We start from the raw sequence: 18,372 nt of genomic DNA on the forward strand, positions 1-18,372 counted from the left end.
TATTTTTTGGAATATAAAATCCATCCAACAAAGACTGCAATAATTACATAAACTAGCAACAACTTCGTCATTTTTATTTTTATAAGAAATTTCAAATTGTCTATTTAAACTTATGCAACCGAATATATCTATCTTACCAGACATCAACTCATTCCCTGCTGCTTTTTTTTCCTTGAAATACACATTTTGTTAGTTTCATTGCTGACATAGATACATAGTCTTATAATGAACCGATGAGATGGATATCAAATCATATCATATCATATCATACTATATTATAAAGGAAGCATTTTTTTCTTTCACCACATTCATTTGAAACTCCCATGTAATTTTCCTTTCACCACATTCATTTGAAACTTTCATGACTTTTCAATTTCTTTCTAATAATAATTATAAGTTGGTTAGTAATGTTAAATAAGTATCAAACCTAAAGTGTAATCATATATAAACTAAATCTCAATATTAAAATAATATCTTTACTTCTACTTATAAAGTTATGTTTTTTAACTTTTTATATATTATACTTAATTTATTAGTTTTAATATATTGTTGAATATAAACCATTATCATTTTAAAGATAAAATTTTGGAACAATTTGTATAAAATACTTAAATTATTAATTTAATATAACATTAAAGAGTCAACTTAAATATAAATTTTAGTTTAACTTAAACAACCCAAAAAATATTTTGTAAATAGTTAAACGTGATAAATTGTAGTGTCTTTCTAATAATGATTATAATTTGGTTAATAAGGTTAAATAAATATCAAACCTAAAGTCATTTTGTATAAAATACTTAAATTATTAATTTAAATATAACATTACAGGTTCAACTTAAATATAAATTTTAGTTTAACTTAAACAACCCAAAAGATATTTTGTAAATAGTTAAACGTGATAAACTGTAGTGTCTTTCTAATAATGATTATAATTTGGTTAATAAGGTTAAATAAATATCAAACCTAAAGTGTAATCATAAATAATCTAAATTTCAATTTTAAAATAATATATTTACTTCTACTTATAAAGTTATGTCTTTAACTTTTAACATATTATACTTAATTTATTAGATTGAAAATGTTGTTGTATGTAAACCATTATCAGTTTAAAGCTACAACTTTCGAACAGTTTGGACAAAATACTTAAATTGTTAATTTAAATATAATATTACAGTGTCAACTTAAATATAAATTTCAGTTCCACTTAAAAAACCAAAGAATATTTTGTAAATAGTTAAAAGTGATAAATTGTAGTGATAAATGCAAAAACTAAATTGTAATCTCAATTTAACTAAAATATTTCCTAAAGATATTTTTATAATCGTTAAAAGTTTTCAAATAAGTAGCTTAAAATAATTTACAATAACAATAATGAAAAATAATTTTATGTAAATGATTATATTGTTACCTATAAAATCAAAAAACAATGTTTGATGTTTTAAATAATTATAATGATAGAAATTAAAACATTAATAAATTTTAAAAAATTAATTAACAATAACAACTATAAATAACATAAAACCATATATTACATTTAACTTTATTCATGTGTAACTTGCGCGTAGAAATCATTTAAACGATTGAAATTATGCAGTTATAATAAATATATATTATCATATAATTAAAAATAATCAATATATTATATCAATGTAGTATAGGAATTATTATATCAAATTTAACAACAAGGTTATTGTTATGTTTAAAAAAACATATATTTGTAAAGACTTCAACTATATAAGTGTTTCTACGCAACGCGCGGGCATTCACCTAGTTTTACAATAAATGTAGCATTATCTAACTTATTGTATCCATCTTATCAACTAATTGAATGTCTAGGTGTCCAAATCAGCAATGAAACTGATAAAATGTATGTTACATGAAGAAAATTGTCAAATCATTACTAAATTTTAGTTTGAGACTTATTTGTAAATTAGGATAAAATAATGAGACTTTAATCAAACAGGTAAGTAATGAAACTAGTAAACCAGAAAAAAAAAATGTCAAATCGTCACTTTTACCGGTAATTCATATTTTTTCGTAAACAAATTTTAGTTTGTGACTTTTTCTTAAATTATGGTAAAATTTTAGGACTTTTTCGAAGATTCTCTACTATTTTACATAAAAACACCAAAATTGCTACAAGAAGTTCTCGAAAAATAATCGAATTTTATTTTAAGAACTAGAAATATAGTTATACCTTATTGAATGTGACTCATCCTATCCTCATTGATCTGGTCTCCCTGAAAAAGGATAAACGTCAAACACTGAACGAGTATTTTGACATAATATTCCACATATGTAGTTAAAATATAAACTGGGCCTTTATTTTAATACTAAACTGTTTTACTATTAATTATCTTATCATATTTAAATTCCTTTATGACTTATGTTATGAATATAAACTGGGCCTTTATTTAAATTCCTTTATTTTAATACTAAACTGTTTTACTATTAGTCACTTGACCATGTCCAAAACTTGGTTAATTAGACTTTCATAATTCAGTTTAACACGTATGGTTTACCATTTAATTCAACTCATTATCCAAAATTCGAGCTTATTAATAGGCCAAAGTCTAAGAATAACTAAAGCATCAATTCAAAGATGGAGAAGTTTATGTTATGCACATTAATGTTGTTTGTCATGACAGGGTTTGTTCATGTAAACGGTATTCTCCATTTGGGTTCAGAATGCTCACAAACTGGAAACACAACTGGTAATAGCATCTACCAAGCAAACCTTAAAACCCTTTTAGATTCACTAGTCAACGACTCACCTCTTCAAGGAGGATTCCTGAATACCACCATCGGAACTGGTTCAAATCAAGTGTATGGTCTTGCATGGTGTCGAGCAGATGTTTCTCCTAACACATGCTCCAAGTGTTTGAACGAATCCATTAGCGTACCTTTAAGAGATTGTCCCGAAAGCAAAGACTTGGTGATATGGTCGAGTTTGTGCAGTTTAAGGTTCTCAAACGAGAGTTTCTTTGGTGAACTTTGGAACAGCTCTTCATCATCCAGCTATGGTGGAAACACACTTGATGAAGCTTCAGTGTTTTCAAGAGGGTATGCGATGATGGAAGCATTAGGAAGGAATGTTTCTGATCGACCATTGATGTTTGATACTGGTGTTATTGATGTTGGGAATGATGGGAAGAGATACGGGTTGGGTCAGTGTAGTAGAGATTTGAGCAAGTTGGATTGTGAAAATTGTTTGGAGGAGCTTTTAGTGACTTATCGAAGGTTTGTGATGAATCGAACTGGGTGGGAGATGTTAGGAGTGAGTTGTGGTTTGTGGTATGATGATGTTCAGTTCTCTGACGACGATTCAGGGTTGACTCCGACACCAATCGGCTCGGGTACGAGTATTTGACTTTTATTTTTGACTTATAAAAACTTAATTACAGAATAATTATCAAATATTAATTGATTAATGTGATGTAGGAGTTGGAGAGACGTTGTGCACAGGAGATTATGTGATCATGGCTTTTGTAGCATTTCTTTTATTCCATTGGATTGCATGACTTCTACAATTCTACTATGCATAAAAATTATGGTTTGGATAGAAATGCAAATAGTTCTTTTTAGGGTTGTTAATTTGCTAAATGAATGGTATATGTGATAATAAAAATGTATAAGTTGTTTAAGCAAAAAGTATTTGATAATAAATTGCAATTCGCACTTCTGTTTATTAAAATCCATATATATGTGGACCAAAAAGGTTAGAGTTTGTTTTTTTTCTTTCTTTTTTGCACTACAAGAAAAAGTCGATTTGCAATGGAATGAATCCGTTGCAAAAGGATGAAATTTTGTTGCAAAGACAAATTGCCTAGAAAGATTCCGTTACGAATTCCGTAGTGCCAACGGAAATTGAAATTTTGTTGCAAATATGAATACCGTAGTTCCGTTGCAAATGTGACAACAGAATGAAATCCATAGCAGAGGGTAAATTTATGGTCTAGATTCAATAGCAGATTTCATTGCAAATTACGTAGTCATGATTCCATAACAAAGTCCGTTGCCACGTTTCTGTAGCACAATCCATAAACGTATTTTCCTAGCAAAATCCATGGAAGTATTTTGTAGAAACGGTCATAGGAAGTTATCAACAAACTGTTGTAGCAAATTTTGTAGAAATATTTTTGTTGCAAAGCTACATAGCTACGGATGGATATTAATTTACAAATTAATTCTCAATTATTTTGTATGAATATATAAAAACAAAAATAACAAAAAATCAAATAAGATTTATACCATAAAATAAAACAAAAAATATTTATTACATAGAAATAAAAAGTGACCTAATTTAAAATAAACCACAAACAAAGCATCACTCTATGATCTCCTAATTTTACAGTTTTTAAAAGCGTTAATAACCGTCATTGCCGATTATAGTTGTCGTTCAAGCTTGTCGATTCTTGTGTTGTTGTAACACTCCAAAAATCAAAGAAATTTAAAATTTTCAAAATCAACCATTAACCAAAATTGTTTACAAAAGGAGTCATTGTTTCAAAAACATTATTTCAAAATCAGAGTTTTTCCAAGACCCAGTGACATAAAATAGGAAGATGTGCACGATCACTCATTTACTTTTCCCGATCATCTAAAGTAACTGAAACCATAACAAACAAGTGTAAACATGAAGCTTAGTGAGTCCCCCCCCCCCCCAAAGTATCACCACATAACATAACAAACAACAGCATGCATACAGAGCCTTCAGCATGACTGGACCGCCGCACCGGCCTACAGACTATCTGGACCGCTCTCAGAGCCTTCAGCATGATTGGACTACCGCACCGAGCCTACAGCCTATCTGGACCGCTCTCCAGGCCTTCGACCTGACTGGCAGGCCTTCAATCTATCCGAACTGCCATGGGTATCTTGGCCTTCAGTACCAGCTGGTCCGCCTCAACCCAGTAAACCATAACAACATATCGATATAAACATTACCGGGTTTGTTGACTGGCAGCACAAAGCAGTACATTCTCAACCCAACCACACTACATCGACATATGCAACAGATAAACATATAACCAGTTAACAGATAACAGGCAGATCTACAGATCACTACCGCATAGCAACATCCCAATTACCAGGATACAGATCTAACAAATTACTACAACATAGCAACATCGTATACACCAGGATACATAACCTAGTGGGTCAGCATTGGTGCCTTCGACCCACAATTACAGTGAGGAAAACTCACTTGAATCGAAGAACCTTGAAAGACTGCGATATGCTCCCTTCTATACTGCTTGCTCCCGCGAATCCACTAACACCATAACTAGATAACATCTTAATCAATAGCTCAAAATCCTCAAGTTTGACCCAAGGTCAAACATGTTCAAAAAGTCAATGGTCAGCAGAGTCAACTAAAGTCAAAGTCCAAGGTTGGTTGAGTACACCCTGCGTACTCAACTAACGCCTAGCGTACCCAAGATGGTTTAGTGCACCCATCGTACTCGAGTTGGTTCCATCCTTTCCATTAAGCACTTAATCCCTTAAGGACTTTTCACCCAAACTCATATCTACCCTCAAAACATTGTCTTAAGTCATAAAGTTTCCACCTTTATGACTTTCCATGGCTAGGTAAGGTCCAAAAGCTAAAACTCTAACGTATTAATCCATTAATACATCACAACTCTTGCACGGAAGGGATAGAAGGACCAAGATCACATTTTTATGGTTACTAATAACTCCATAATGGATAAAGTTTCCAACTTTTTCCATTAGAATGGTCCTAATAAGCAAGATCTAGTCTTTAAGTCGCAAAGGGACCAAAAGTGCATCTTTTTCAACTTAATCTATTAAGTCCAAGTCTCCAACCTTTAGATCTGAATCAATATCATGTTTAGATAGATAAAGTTTCCAATTTTATCCATAACAAGGTCACAAACTTTCAAGATCTAAACTTCATGCACTTAAAGTAACCAAAAGCTCATAACACCCAAAACTAGCTAGATCTAACAATTTCATCATCAAGATTCAAACTTTATACCTCCAGAAGAAAGAACAATGTGAACAAAATCTGGATCTACAAGCTCCAATGCAACCAACGCTTCTTCAATGAGTTCCTTCTTCTCCAAGGTGCACCAAGAACACTCCAAAGCACTTAAAAACACCTTCTTTTTGCTCACAAAGCTCAAACTAGGGTTAGGGTTTCAAGAGAGGGTGTTGGAGAGGTGGAGCCTAACAATGGAGTGGGTTTGGGGAAGTTAAGGAGCTTAAATAGGGCTCAAACCACGAAAATAGGGTTTGGGCATTGATCACGTACGCCCAGCATACTAAGGATACCCTAGTACACCCAGCGTACTCCCCGTACGCCTTGCGTACGCGGCTAACCCAAAAATCGTCCTAACTTCAAACTGTCGTAACTTCTTCATTCCAACTCCATTTTCGACGTTCTTTATATCCACATAAAGGTGTTGAAGAGCTCTACAATATTATATAAATATCATGGACTAAAAACTTCTCGAGCAAAAATCCATATTTCATGCAAGAAATCGGCCTATGACTTTTCCATTTTTACCCTTCAGCCCAAAACACAATTCAAGGGTAAAATCTCTTAACTATCATTACCTCCTTCCACAAGGACTAAACTTTGCCTCCTTAAGGACCAAAACCTTACACAATCGACTTTTGGTCCATGGCTCAGAAATGGCAAGAAACAGGATGTTACAATTCTCCCCCACTTAAATTAGATTTCGTCCTCAAAATCAGCTCTCGCTTCTACTTAACGATGGAACCCTTTACCGAAAACCTGCATATTTGATCGGCTCTAAACCACCTCGGCCAATCTTCGTCATGATAATCCTACACATAACTGCACCATCGCGACAAGAACCAACCGGAAAACAGAACCCCTTACTATTTATTGTTGTTGAAACCTCCACTCAAAAACAAGCTGACTCCCAACGCGAGTCTCATCTATATAACCGCTGCAGAGAAGCACGTACAACGCTAGGATATTCCAAAACTTCCTAACTATAAGACCGAACTTCTAGTGAGAACCACAGAGTCGGGGATTCTCAAAACTACAATCATCAAATCAACTATATCAATATGCTTCCCGAGACCGGGAACCCATCAGATCTAAACTTTAGAACCCATATTCCAGGACTGATATTCATTCATTCGTTGAACCTACCCCTTGTCCTTGACTAAGAACACCACCAAACACGTGGAATGAAGTACTCAAAACACATCGATTGCGAATTTCAACCAATTCCAAATCTATAAGATGTATCAAAAACCTTAAATAAATCCTTGACTCCTTGACACACCATTACCAACCACTACTCTTACGAGCAAAGATGATCAATCCAAGAATTTTAACATTGCATCCAACCCTTATCATCTCAGGTGTACCCTGTTGGGTTTTGAGCAAACTAACACTCCTAAGGTGTTCATGCAACCCTAGAAACCTTGGATCTATGTTTGTCTAAAATACATGCAAAATAATTTTCCAAGGTTCATAACCTATCTAGCATACATGGGGTACTTTTAAACACAAAAGATACTAGAAGAATTACATACCTTTGTTAGTGAGTTGATTCCTTGGGAGTTTGAGAGCCAAGCACCAATAATGCGAATTCCTCAAATGGAAATCACAAATCACCACAAACTTGGAAAACTTATGACAGAGCACTCTAATACTCTAGAAATCGGCCACACCTTATGCACACACACATAGTTTCTTTTCAAGCACCATAAGCCTCTTTATATAGTGTAGATGATTAGGGTTATGAACCATGCAAACCCTAATAACCCATGTCTTTTCCTATTCCAAGGATCCATGGGTTAAAAGCTCCATGGATCATCCATGGACTCCCATTCAAGCTTAGCCCATTTCCTTATGAGTGTTAGCCCACACTATATAAGTACAATAGCCCATTATTTAATTAGTCACCTTATGATCACTAAATTAATTCATAATTAATTTAAGATCAATACTAATTAAATAATACAATTTGATATTAATATATTATAACTTATAATATATTAGTAGGCCGCAAATATACTCTTCTCATAATGTTATCCATATAAATAGTTCGGGTGAAGTGCAACCCAAATGGACCATGCCGGGTCGGGTCAAGTATATACCAAATAAGTTATGGACTTAGACACCTTATCCAACAATCTCCCACTTGGATAAGTCTGATAACTGTATTTGCCTATATAGCTTCAGGAACCAACCGACAATCATAGCTCTTGAAAACTCTGTTGAACTATGAAGCGCCATTTTAGATAAGTGATCACATAATCCTTTGCTCTCATGATATCAGTCGGACAAATACATGGAACAATGTCTTTATTGTCCAGCAGTTTGTTTCTCGATTTCCAATTTGTTTGACAAAGAACTTAATCGAACACATCAATTTAGTTCTGACCGGGCCCGGTACATAGGTCAAAACAAAATCATCGAGGGGCCCAGATATCGCTTCTATTTCTAGAAGGAACAGATAAACTTCGACTCATATGCTTGTTCTACTACTTATTGAATTGCACACAAAGGCACGTTTTATAACATCAAGTTACTGATGCGTTTACGTGCAATCAATGCACAACCAACTCATATGTAACAACTCATATCTCTAGGTTTGAAGACTTATATGATATTACCGTCTCACGATCACTCGAGATAAATTCCATGAAGTGATACAAGTGAGCGTGGGTTTATTCCAATACTCATAACTTATGAGTACTCATGAATGTTGTAGCAACCATTGATATGGCTAAACACCTTTAGTCATCTACAATCCCAATTCATGACAGTCTTGATTCATACCTACTTCCGACATATGACCGACTGTGGAGAGTTTGAATAAACTTATTATTCTGGAAGTCAAAACATGCAAAGCTGAAACAATAGTAAATAATTGACAATGATAGCAACACCTTACTCATAAATAAATCACAACTTTTATTCATCGTCAAACGTCGATTACATTTTACAAGTTTCAGTAATAACTATCTAATCTGTAAAACTAATATCGTCCCTCAGCCCGATGCGTCTCGCATGCTGCAAATGCTTCACCCTCGTCAGTCCCTTCGTAAGGGGATCCGCAGGGTTCTCATCTGACGATACCTTCTTTGCCACGAGGAGTCCCTCTTCTATCTTGTGTCTTATGAAGTGATATTTTCTGTCAATGTGTCGGGATCTGCCATGATCTCTTGGTTCCTTGGCTAAGGCAACCGCACTATTGCTGTCACAGAAAATCTCCATAGGCTCCTTAATAGCTGGTACAACTCCAAGGTCTCCGATGAAGTTCCTCAGCCATATCGCCTCCTTTGCCGCTTCACTCGCTGCTATGTACTCTGATTCACAAGTCGATTCAGCTACAGTCTCCTGTTTGGAACTCTTCCAAGTGATTGCCCCTCCATTTAAGGTAAAGACCCAGCCCAACTGAGAGCGGAAGTCATCCCTATCAGTCTGAAAGCTAGCATCACTATACCCTACTACTCTCAAGTCATCATCCCACCAAGGGTAAGGATCCAATCCTTAGTCCTCCGCAGGTACTTGAGAATATTCTTTACCGCAGTCCAATGAGCCTTGCCAGGGTTCCCCTGATATCTGCTGACCATGCTCAAAGCGAAGGCCACATCAGGACGGGTACAAGTCATAGCATACATGATCGAGCCAACAGCGGAAGCATAAGGTAATCGACTCATCTCAGCTATCTCATCTTCTGTACTCGGGCTCTGAGCCTTGCTCAATTTGGCATTGCTTTGGATCGGTAATTCTCCTTTCTTGGAATTCTACATGTTGAACCTTTTCAACACCTTATCCAAGTAGATACTCTGACTAAGTCCAATTAGTCTTTTACTCCTTTCTCTTAATATCCTTATCCCTAGGATATAGGCAGCTTCTCCAAGGTCCTTCATAGCAAAGCACTTCCCAAGCCAGGACTTAACCTCCTGCAAGGTTGGGATGTCATTTCCTATGAGTAGTATGTCATCCACATACAGTACCAAAAAGCTAACTATACTCCCACTAGCTCTGACATATACGCAGGACTCATCTTCACTTCTTGAGAAACCAAACTCTTTGACCTTCTCATCGAAACAAAGATTCCAACTTCGAGATGCTTGTTTCAATCCATAAATGGATTTCTCAAGCTTGCACACTCTATTGGGGTACTCTGCACTGACAAAACCCTCTGGCTGATTCATGTAAACATCCTCAGCCAACTTTCCGTTAAGGAAAGCGGTTTTGACATCCATTTGCCATATTTCATAATCATGAAATGCAGCAATGGCTAGCATAACCCTAATAGACTTAATCTTTGCTACTGGTGAAAAGGTTTCATCATAATCAATACCCTGAGTCTGAGTAAAACTCTTCGCAACCAGTCGAGCCTTATAAGTGTGCACCTTCCCATCCATGTCGGTCTTCTTCTTGAAGATCCATTTGCACCCGAATGTCTTACGGCCTGGTACATTGTCAACCAAGTTCCAAACTTGATTGTCATACATGGACTGTATCTCGCTGTCCATAGCCTCCTTCCATTTAGCAGACTCTGGGCCTGCCATGGCTTCCTTAACACTGTTAGGTTCATCCAGATTTACCAGTGTACTGTCACTGATAAATGTATCACCTTCCGTAGTAATATGAAATCCATAATAAAACTCAGGTGTGTTCCTAACCCTTGTGGAACGCCTTGGAAGTATAGACTCGTCAGCTGGATCAACAGGAATTTCCTCCTCAAGTTGATTGCTAGTGTCTGAGGTTCCTTCACCAATTGAGTCTTGAATTTCTTCAAGGTCAATTTGCCTCCCACTGTCTCCTTGGTTTATAAATTCTCTCTCTCTAAAGACCCCTCTCCTAGCCACAAAGACCACATTCTCACTGGGTCTGTAGAAGAGGTAACCAAAGGATTTTTGTGGGTAGCCGATGAAAATACACCTTTCACTTCGAGGTTCGAGCTTGTCATGAGTCTCGCGCCTCACGAAAGCCTCGCAACCCCAAATCTTGATATGGTCCAAATTGGGAACTTTCCCAGTCCACATTTCATGTGGTGTTTTGGCAACCTTCTTTGTAGGGACTAGATTAAGGATGTGGGCGGCAGTCTCTAAGGCATACCCCCAAAAAGAGATTGGTAGCGAAGCTCGACTCATCATAGAGCGAACCATGTCCAACAAAGTTCGATTACGCCTCTCATCTACACCATTCAGCTGTGGTGTCCTGGGAGGTGTCAATTGTGAGACAATCCCACACTCCTTAAGATAGTCGAGGAACTCAGTACTAAGATACTCACCACCTCGATCGGATCGAAGCATCTTAATGTTCCTGCCCAATTGATTTTCTACTTCCTGTTTAAACTCTTTAAACCTTTCAAAAGTTTCTGACTTATGTTTGATTAAGTAGACATAACCATATCTACTAAAATCATCAATAAAAGTTACATAATAGCGATTGGCATCCCTTGTGGCGGTTTTGAATGGTCCACATACATCAGTATGTATAAGGTCCAACAAACCCTCACCCCTTGCACAAGTACCAGTGAAGGGTGATTTTGTCATTTTTCCAAGTAGACAAGACTCACAACTATCATCCGACTTGAGGTCGAACGACTCCAAGACTCCATCCTTTTGGAGTTGGCCTATGCGTTTCTTGCTTACATGTCCAAGACGACAATGCCACAAAGATGCTTTATCCAAGCTAGTAGAAGAATCAATACATAATACATTATTTCCTAAATTATCTACAACCGATACAGCTTCATACACACCATCACAAGGTACTGCTTTAAAATAAAGAACATTATTAAAGAAAGCATTAATACTACCAACTTCATTATCAAAAGAAAAGGTAAAACCTTGTTTGTACAAAGCATGAAAGGAAATAATATTCCTCGCCATTTCAGACGAGTACACACATTTATTCAAATCTAACTTTAACCCACTATCTAGCAATAAAGTATAAACTCCAATCTTGGCAACAGGTGTAACCTTCTTGTTCCCCATGATTAAGTTTATCTTTCCGTGCTCCACATCCTCACTTATTCTTAGGCCCTGCAAGTCACAACAGATGTGAATACCACAACCTGTATCAAGAACCCAAGAATTAGAATATGGTGAGTTATTAGACAATATAGTGTAAATACCTGCATGGGATGGTTTCACTTTCCCATCCTTGACATCCTGCAAGTACTTTAGGCAGTTTCGCTTCCAGTGCCCCTTATTTTGACAGTAGAAGCATTCAGCATCCTTAGGGATGGCAGAAGGAGTGATAGAACCACCTTTGGTTCTAGATGAGGAGCCTTCATGGGACTTTCCCTTGGTACCCTTTGAAGGGTGCTTCCTCTTCTTCCCTTTGCCTTGCCCGATATCCAAAACAGGGGTAGTAGTAGGAGTAGGAGTAGTAACCGACTTACTCTTAAGACCACTTTCGGCAGTCTTCAGAAGTCCTTGAAGCTTACTGAGTGTGACTTCCTCCTTGTTCATGTGGTATGTCATACGAAATTGATCATAACACGAGGGCAAGGAGTGCAAAATGATATCAATTGCCAACTCCTCAGGGAAGTTCACATTCAGTTTCATTAGACGGTCCACATACCTTTGCATTTTCTGCATGTGGCTCATGATTGGTTCGCTATCCTTCATACGGGTAGTGATCATGGAGGAGATTATTTCATACCGCTCTTGACGAGCACTCTGATGGTACCTTTCCATCAGATCCTGATGCATCTCAAAAGGGTAATAGTCCTCATAGGACTTTTGGAGTTCAGCTGTCATGGTGGCCATCATGATGCATGCCACCTTGGTGGCATCTCTTTCATGTGCCTGATACTCAGCGACCTCCTCAGGAGTAGCAGTGGACTCATCAAGCTCCTTTAGCTTCTTATCGAGGACATATTCCTTGTCCTCGTAACGAGTGACCATCCTGATGTTCCGGATCCAATCCATGAAGTTGGAACCATCAAAGATGACCCTCCCACAAAGGTTCATGAGGGAAAAGGAGCCAGTAGGGTTAGAGCCCGAAGCATTGTTGTTGGAAGACATCTGAAAAGAAGAAAACAAGTTTAGATTAGATATATCGAATCCTTAATAATACACCCAAATGTAATATTAAGGCTAGGATCCAACACAATATATTATAACTTAGAAGAGGGATGCCGTAATCTAAGCTATAACATATTTGAAGGTAGGTGAATGACGATTCACCAATTTCCACCATGAAAACGAAATGAATTATTAGGTTTAATTGGTTTTGAAATTCCTAGATTCTTTTGAGATTCATTGAACTTTTCAATGGTATGTTTCAATCTCGATTGTGCCCTTCAAGTTTTGTGACTGGGATGCCGAGGATCACAAAACAAGGTGTGAATAACCATGCAAATTCACTTGGTACCCTTAATATTATCACCTAATCAATGTGTCGGTTAACCACACACGCTCCACCGATCTATGATAAACATTAAGTCACCCTTCGTGATCATTACTAGTCCAAGTTAGTGTGTCGGTTAACCACACACGCTCCACCAACGACTTGGTAAGGTACAAAGTGTGAATTTCATGGGTTAGCACCATATTCACATTTTCCCAAAGTAACTAAGATTGGGAATTTATTAAAGGTTTAGTTACTTTATAATATTCATTCTACTTTTAATGAGAATTTAAAGTCATTGTCCTACCCGTTCGGCTAACGACCCTCCACCGATCAAGGAAGCGGTCGGTGAGAATGGACACCCATTAAGTTGTCATTTTATAGGCAACAACCTTATACTCCCCTTATAGACCGGCTTCGTGAATGAGGCCTACTAACGATAAAACGACATAATCTTATACATATATATAATAATTAACCATTAATGTTATAAATAGTATAAGGGTTGAATTTTAACTTTTAAAACTCTAAGGGTTTGGAATTAAAGTATATTAAAGTGTGTGTAACTTTACAAATTCCAAAACTTGAGGACAAGTTTTGAAACTATTCAAAACTTTTCATTTCATAACTTATGAATTAAAGGTTCATAAAATGAAGACTCTTCATTTTCATGTAACTTATGTGTTTTAAGTGTGCATAAATGAAAGTGACCTTTAGAAATCCATAACTTGAGGACAAATTATGGACTCCATTAAAACACATAAATGATCAAGAATTATCAATAAACAATTTAGCAAATAATTCCTATGATCTAACAATAATTCATAAGAACATGAACATCATATCAAAAATTCCAAGAACATATGAACACATATCATCATGCAATTTTGATATAAGCCATTGTAAATGGATTAGCATAAACATTACACCATCTAAAACAGGTTTTATAACACCAAAACAGTTTAGGGTAATGTTTCTAGTCCATTTCCAGCAGCAAAACTCGAAAATCTGCATTCTGAGGCTTCTACTCGTCGAGTGCACGAACCTACTCGACGAGTAGGATGAATTTACTCATGGACTCGGCGAGTTCAGGCTGCAGAATGCAGAAAACTTGAGTTTTTCAACAAGTATCAAACAAACAAGCCTAGGCTCTGATACCACTCTTGGGTTTTGAGCAAACTAACACTCCTAAGGTGTTCATGCAACCCTAGAAACCTTGGATCTATGTTTTTCTAAAATACATGCAAAATAATTTTCCAAGGTTCATAACCTATCTAACATACATGGGGTACTTTTAAACACAAAAGATACTAGAAGAATTACATACCTTTGTTAGTGAGTTGATTCCTTGGGAGTTTGAGAGCCAAGCACCAATAATGTGAATGCCTCAAATGGAAATCACAAATCACCACAAACTTGGAAAACTTATGAGAGAGCACTCTAATACTCTAGAAATCGGCCACACCTTATGCACGCACACATAGTGTCTTTTCAAGCACCATAAGCCTCTTTATATAGTGTAGATGATTAGGGTTATGAACCATGCAAACCCTAATAACCCATGTCTTTTCCTATTCCAAGGATCCATGGGTTAAAAGCTCCATGGATCATCCATGGACTCCCATTCAAGCTTAGCCCATTTCCTTATGAGTGTTAGCCCACACTATATAAGTACAATAGCCCATTATTTAATTAGTCACCTTATGATCACTAAATTAATTCATAACTAATTTAAGATCAATACTAATTAAATAATACAATTTGATATTAATATATTATAACTTATAATATATTAGTAGGCCGCAAATATACTCTTCTCATAATGTTATCCATATAAATAGTTCGGGTGAAGTGCAACCCAAATGGACCATGTCGGGTCGGGTCAAGTATATACCAAATAAGTTATGGACTTAGACACCTTATCCAACATACCCCCACCTAGCAAATTACTTGAGGCATTCACAATGAACTTTATGACTCGAGACTCCATAACCTATACCCAACCTTGGTAACCAAACCCCTAATAACAACTCACGAACAAACGGGATTTATAATGCAAACACTCGGCAAGAGACTTTCTGATGCACGACTAATACTCCCAACAACCCTTAACTGCTCACTTTATCCAAATTAGCTGGTTTGTGAGTCTCCAGACTTCCAACAATGCACCAACACCGAAAGTACCACATGTAACGCCCGTAGATCCGGGCTAGTCAATCTAGAGATAATATGGGTCGAAAACGACTTTTCGACAAAAGATTATTTAGAATAAATAATCATAACCAAGTTGTAGAATATGTCTCAAGGGTTCCGTACATATAAAGAACGCCGAAATCCGAGTTATAACGAAGAAGTTATGACCCGTCGAAGTTTCGCGACAGAAACCAGCACGGCACCGGGAAGCGTAAATAGTGAATTTACGATAGAGCAACTTTTAGCCTTAATGACCTAAACGAAAGTTGTAGAATGCGTTAAACCGAGAGCGTCCATAAAAAGAACGCCCAAATCTGACTTCGTATGAGGAAGTTGTGATTTTTCGAAGTTTCGGCTTAGCAGTGTACAGCCCGAAGTTCGAATATTAGAACGAGCGGTTTTTAGCCGATACAACCTAAACGAGAATCGAATATCTCGTTAATAGTAGCGTATCGATAAAAAGACAGACGAAAACGGACGTCGGATGAAGAAGTTATGAATTTTTAACGGACCAAACGTGTCCCGTCCTGTTAAAAATATAACTTTTAAAATGGAGTCAAAATTAGCCGACGGAATCTAAACAAAAGTTGTAGAGTACGTTCCCACCTACGCGTGGATATAAAGAACGTCGAAAACGGAGCTCGTATGTGAAAGTTACGAATTTTTAAAGTCGAGTGTGCAATTTGTGAAATCTGATGCAAGATACGATGACGTGGCACGATCCCAGCCTTCCCTTGCTCCCCACGGTCTCGCTTCGGATGAGTGACATGCCACCCCTCGCTACGCCCCGCGTCCGAGGCCAAATACACCCAGCGTACTTCGGCTCTTATCCACTTCCGAGACTGGCACGTGCGAGACAGCTGGATGCGAGCTGGCATCCTTATCCGAGCACTACGCCCAGCGTAATCCGAGGCCTCGCAGGCTATAAATGGGGGACGAGAGTTCCGAGTTTTTCACACCAATTCTCCTTCTCTCTCTAGTTTCTTTCTCTCTCTAGCCTATCTTAAGCCCCCTAAACCCTAGGGAACCCCCTTAGCACCCGAAGGAAGCCCCGAGGCTCCAGGAGTCCCGAGAAAAAGGGTCTTTCGGTTCAGAAACGCTGCTCCAAGTGAAGCCTGGTTTTCTTTAAAATCTGTTGTAAGTGAGCTACGCCTATGAAATTTTTAATATAGCTTTTAAATAATTATAGTAATGTTATTAGGTCCTTAAAATAATTATTTGGGCTATTATTATGAGTTATATAGAGTGTTGTTTAATGTTTATATAATAATAATAATAGCTAGACTATTAATTAGTCACGGTTAACGTTAGACTAAACCCTAGTGGTATTGATACTAGGTTTTGTCAAGGGAAAATTGTTTTGAGATAACGAAGTGATGTCCGAGTTCCGAGTCACCACCTTTACATGTGAGTGCATAGTTACTTTCATCTTACACATAAATATGAAGTATTTTATATAAATTATGTGCTATGTGTGCATATTATCTGTATACTTGCTATCTATGCTGGATGAACGATTTCATACAAGTTTTATATGATTTAAACTGTATATGTATTTATATCTACATAATATGTTGGGTAAAACATGGGTAGATGAAATATGAGTTGGACGATGAGTTGAGAGGTGATATAGACCAAGAGGTAAGGGTGAGAGGTGGACAATGTGAGAAGCCTTTTTCCCAAATGATGTCCCCGTCATCTAGCAGAGTATGGATGACAACCACGGACTATTCTAGACAGTCCAGTGGAACACTAGCAGGCTCGCAACCTGTAGGTGTTGTGAACGATGTGTTCACCCGGTGTACTCTAAACCCTGGCGATCATGCAGACTTGGTGCCTAAACCTTGGCGATCATGCAGACTTGGTGCCAAAACCCTGGAGACTATGCGGACTTAGTGTCTGTTGTATAAACCCTGCGACTATGCAGACTTAGTGCCTAAACCCTGGCGACTATGCGGACTTAGTGCATGTTGTATAAACCCTGGCGACTATGCAGACTTAGTGCCTAAACCCTGGCGACTATGCAGACTTAGTGCCTAAACCCTGGCGACTATGTGGACTTAGTGCCTGTTGTATAAATCCTAGTGACTATGCAGACTTAGTGCCTAAACCCCGGTGACGATGGACTTCGTGCCGATTCCTTAGGATGATCCTTAGGAATGAACGAACGAGGAATAGTTGATTCTTAGGGTAGATCCTTAAGAGTAAAGAAGATAATGGGGATGGGTAATTGGGTTGATTGTTTGATGTTTAAACATAATAATTATATTATTGTGGGTTGAAAACCCTATGTACTCACCAGGTTTCCCAACCTGACCCACTCCAGCTTATTTCTATCACAGGTGTCGATATGAAGTTACATTACACTGAGAGATTTAATGTATTTTATTTAAGTAATTTTGCATTTTTGGCCTGGGACTCGGCGAGTTGAAGGCCCAACTCACCGAGTAGAAGCTGGATGAGATGCGGGATTTAAGTGATGGACTCGTCGAGTCGGGTCCCGGACTCGACGAGTAGGCTCTGACTGGACAAAACCCTAATCTAAGGGTTTGCACCCTATTTAAACAACCTTATACAGCCTCCATCGCCCCTTTATGCTCCCAGAAACCCTCCATAGCAAACCCTAAGTGTTTTGGTGCAAGATCTAAGGCTTTTGAGTGATTTTTGTGGGTTTTGACCTCAAGGAAGCAGGAAGAGCATAGAAGGATCAAGAGGAGACTGAAGGATTCGAGTTTGGTTTATCATTTGCAGTCTTTGAAAGGTATAAAGTTTGTACCTTGCTTGCTTGTTTGTTAGATCCCTTTTTGGGGAAGATTTAGGGCTTTTTAAGCCATATGAGGTAGCCAACC

General features: G+C 37.3%; 1 protein-coding gene across 1 annotated transcript; it reads left to right on the forward strand.

Annotated features, from left to right (window-relative positions):
* The first annotated feature begins 2,572 nt into the window (after positions 1-2,572).
* On the forward strand, positions 2,573-3,635 carry LOC145125661 (antimicrobial ginkbilobin-2-like protein). The gene is made up of 2 exons (XM_079061086.1): positions 2,573-3,356; positions 3,442-3,635. Exons 1-2 carry the CDS (start codon positions 2,603-2,605, stop codon positions 3,519-3,521), a joined length of 834 nt encoding a protein of 277 aa, XP_078917212.1. The 5' UTR covers positions 2,573-2,602; the 3' UTR covers positions 3,522-3,635.
* The last annotated feature ends 14,737 nt before the right edge of the window (positions 3,636-18,372 follow it).

This window comes from Lactuca virosa, chromosome 7, assembly GCF_052849685.1.
Source record: "Lactuca virosa cultivar CGN04683 chromosome 7, Lactuca_virosa_CGN04683_v6, whole genome shotgun sequence".
Classification (NCBI taxonomy): domain Eukaryota; kingdom Viridiplantae; phylum Streptophyta; class Magnoliopsida; order Asterales; family Asteraceae; genus Lactuca; species Lactuca virosa.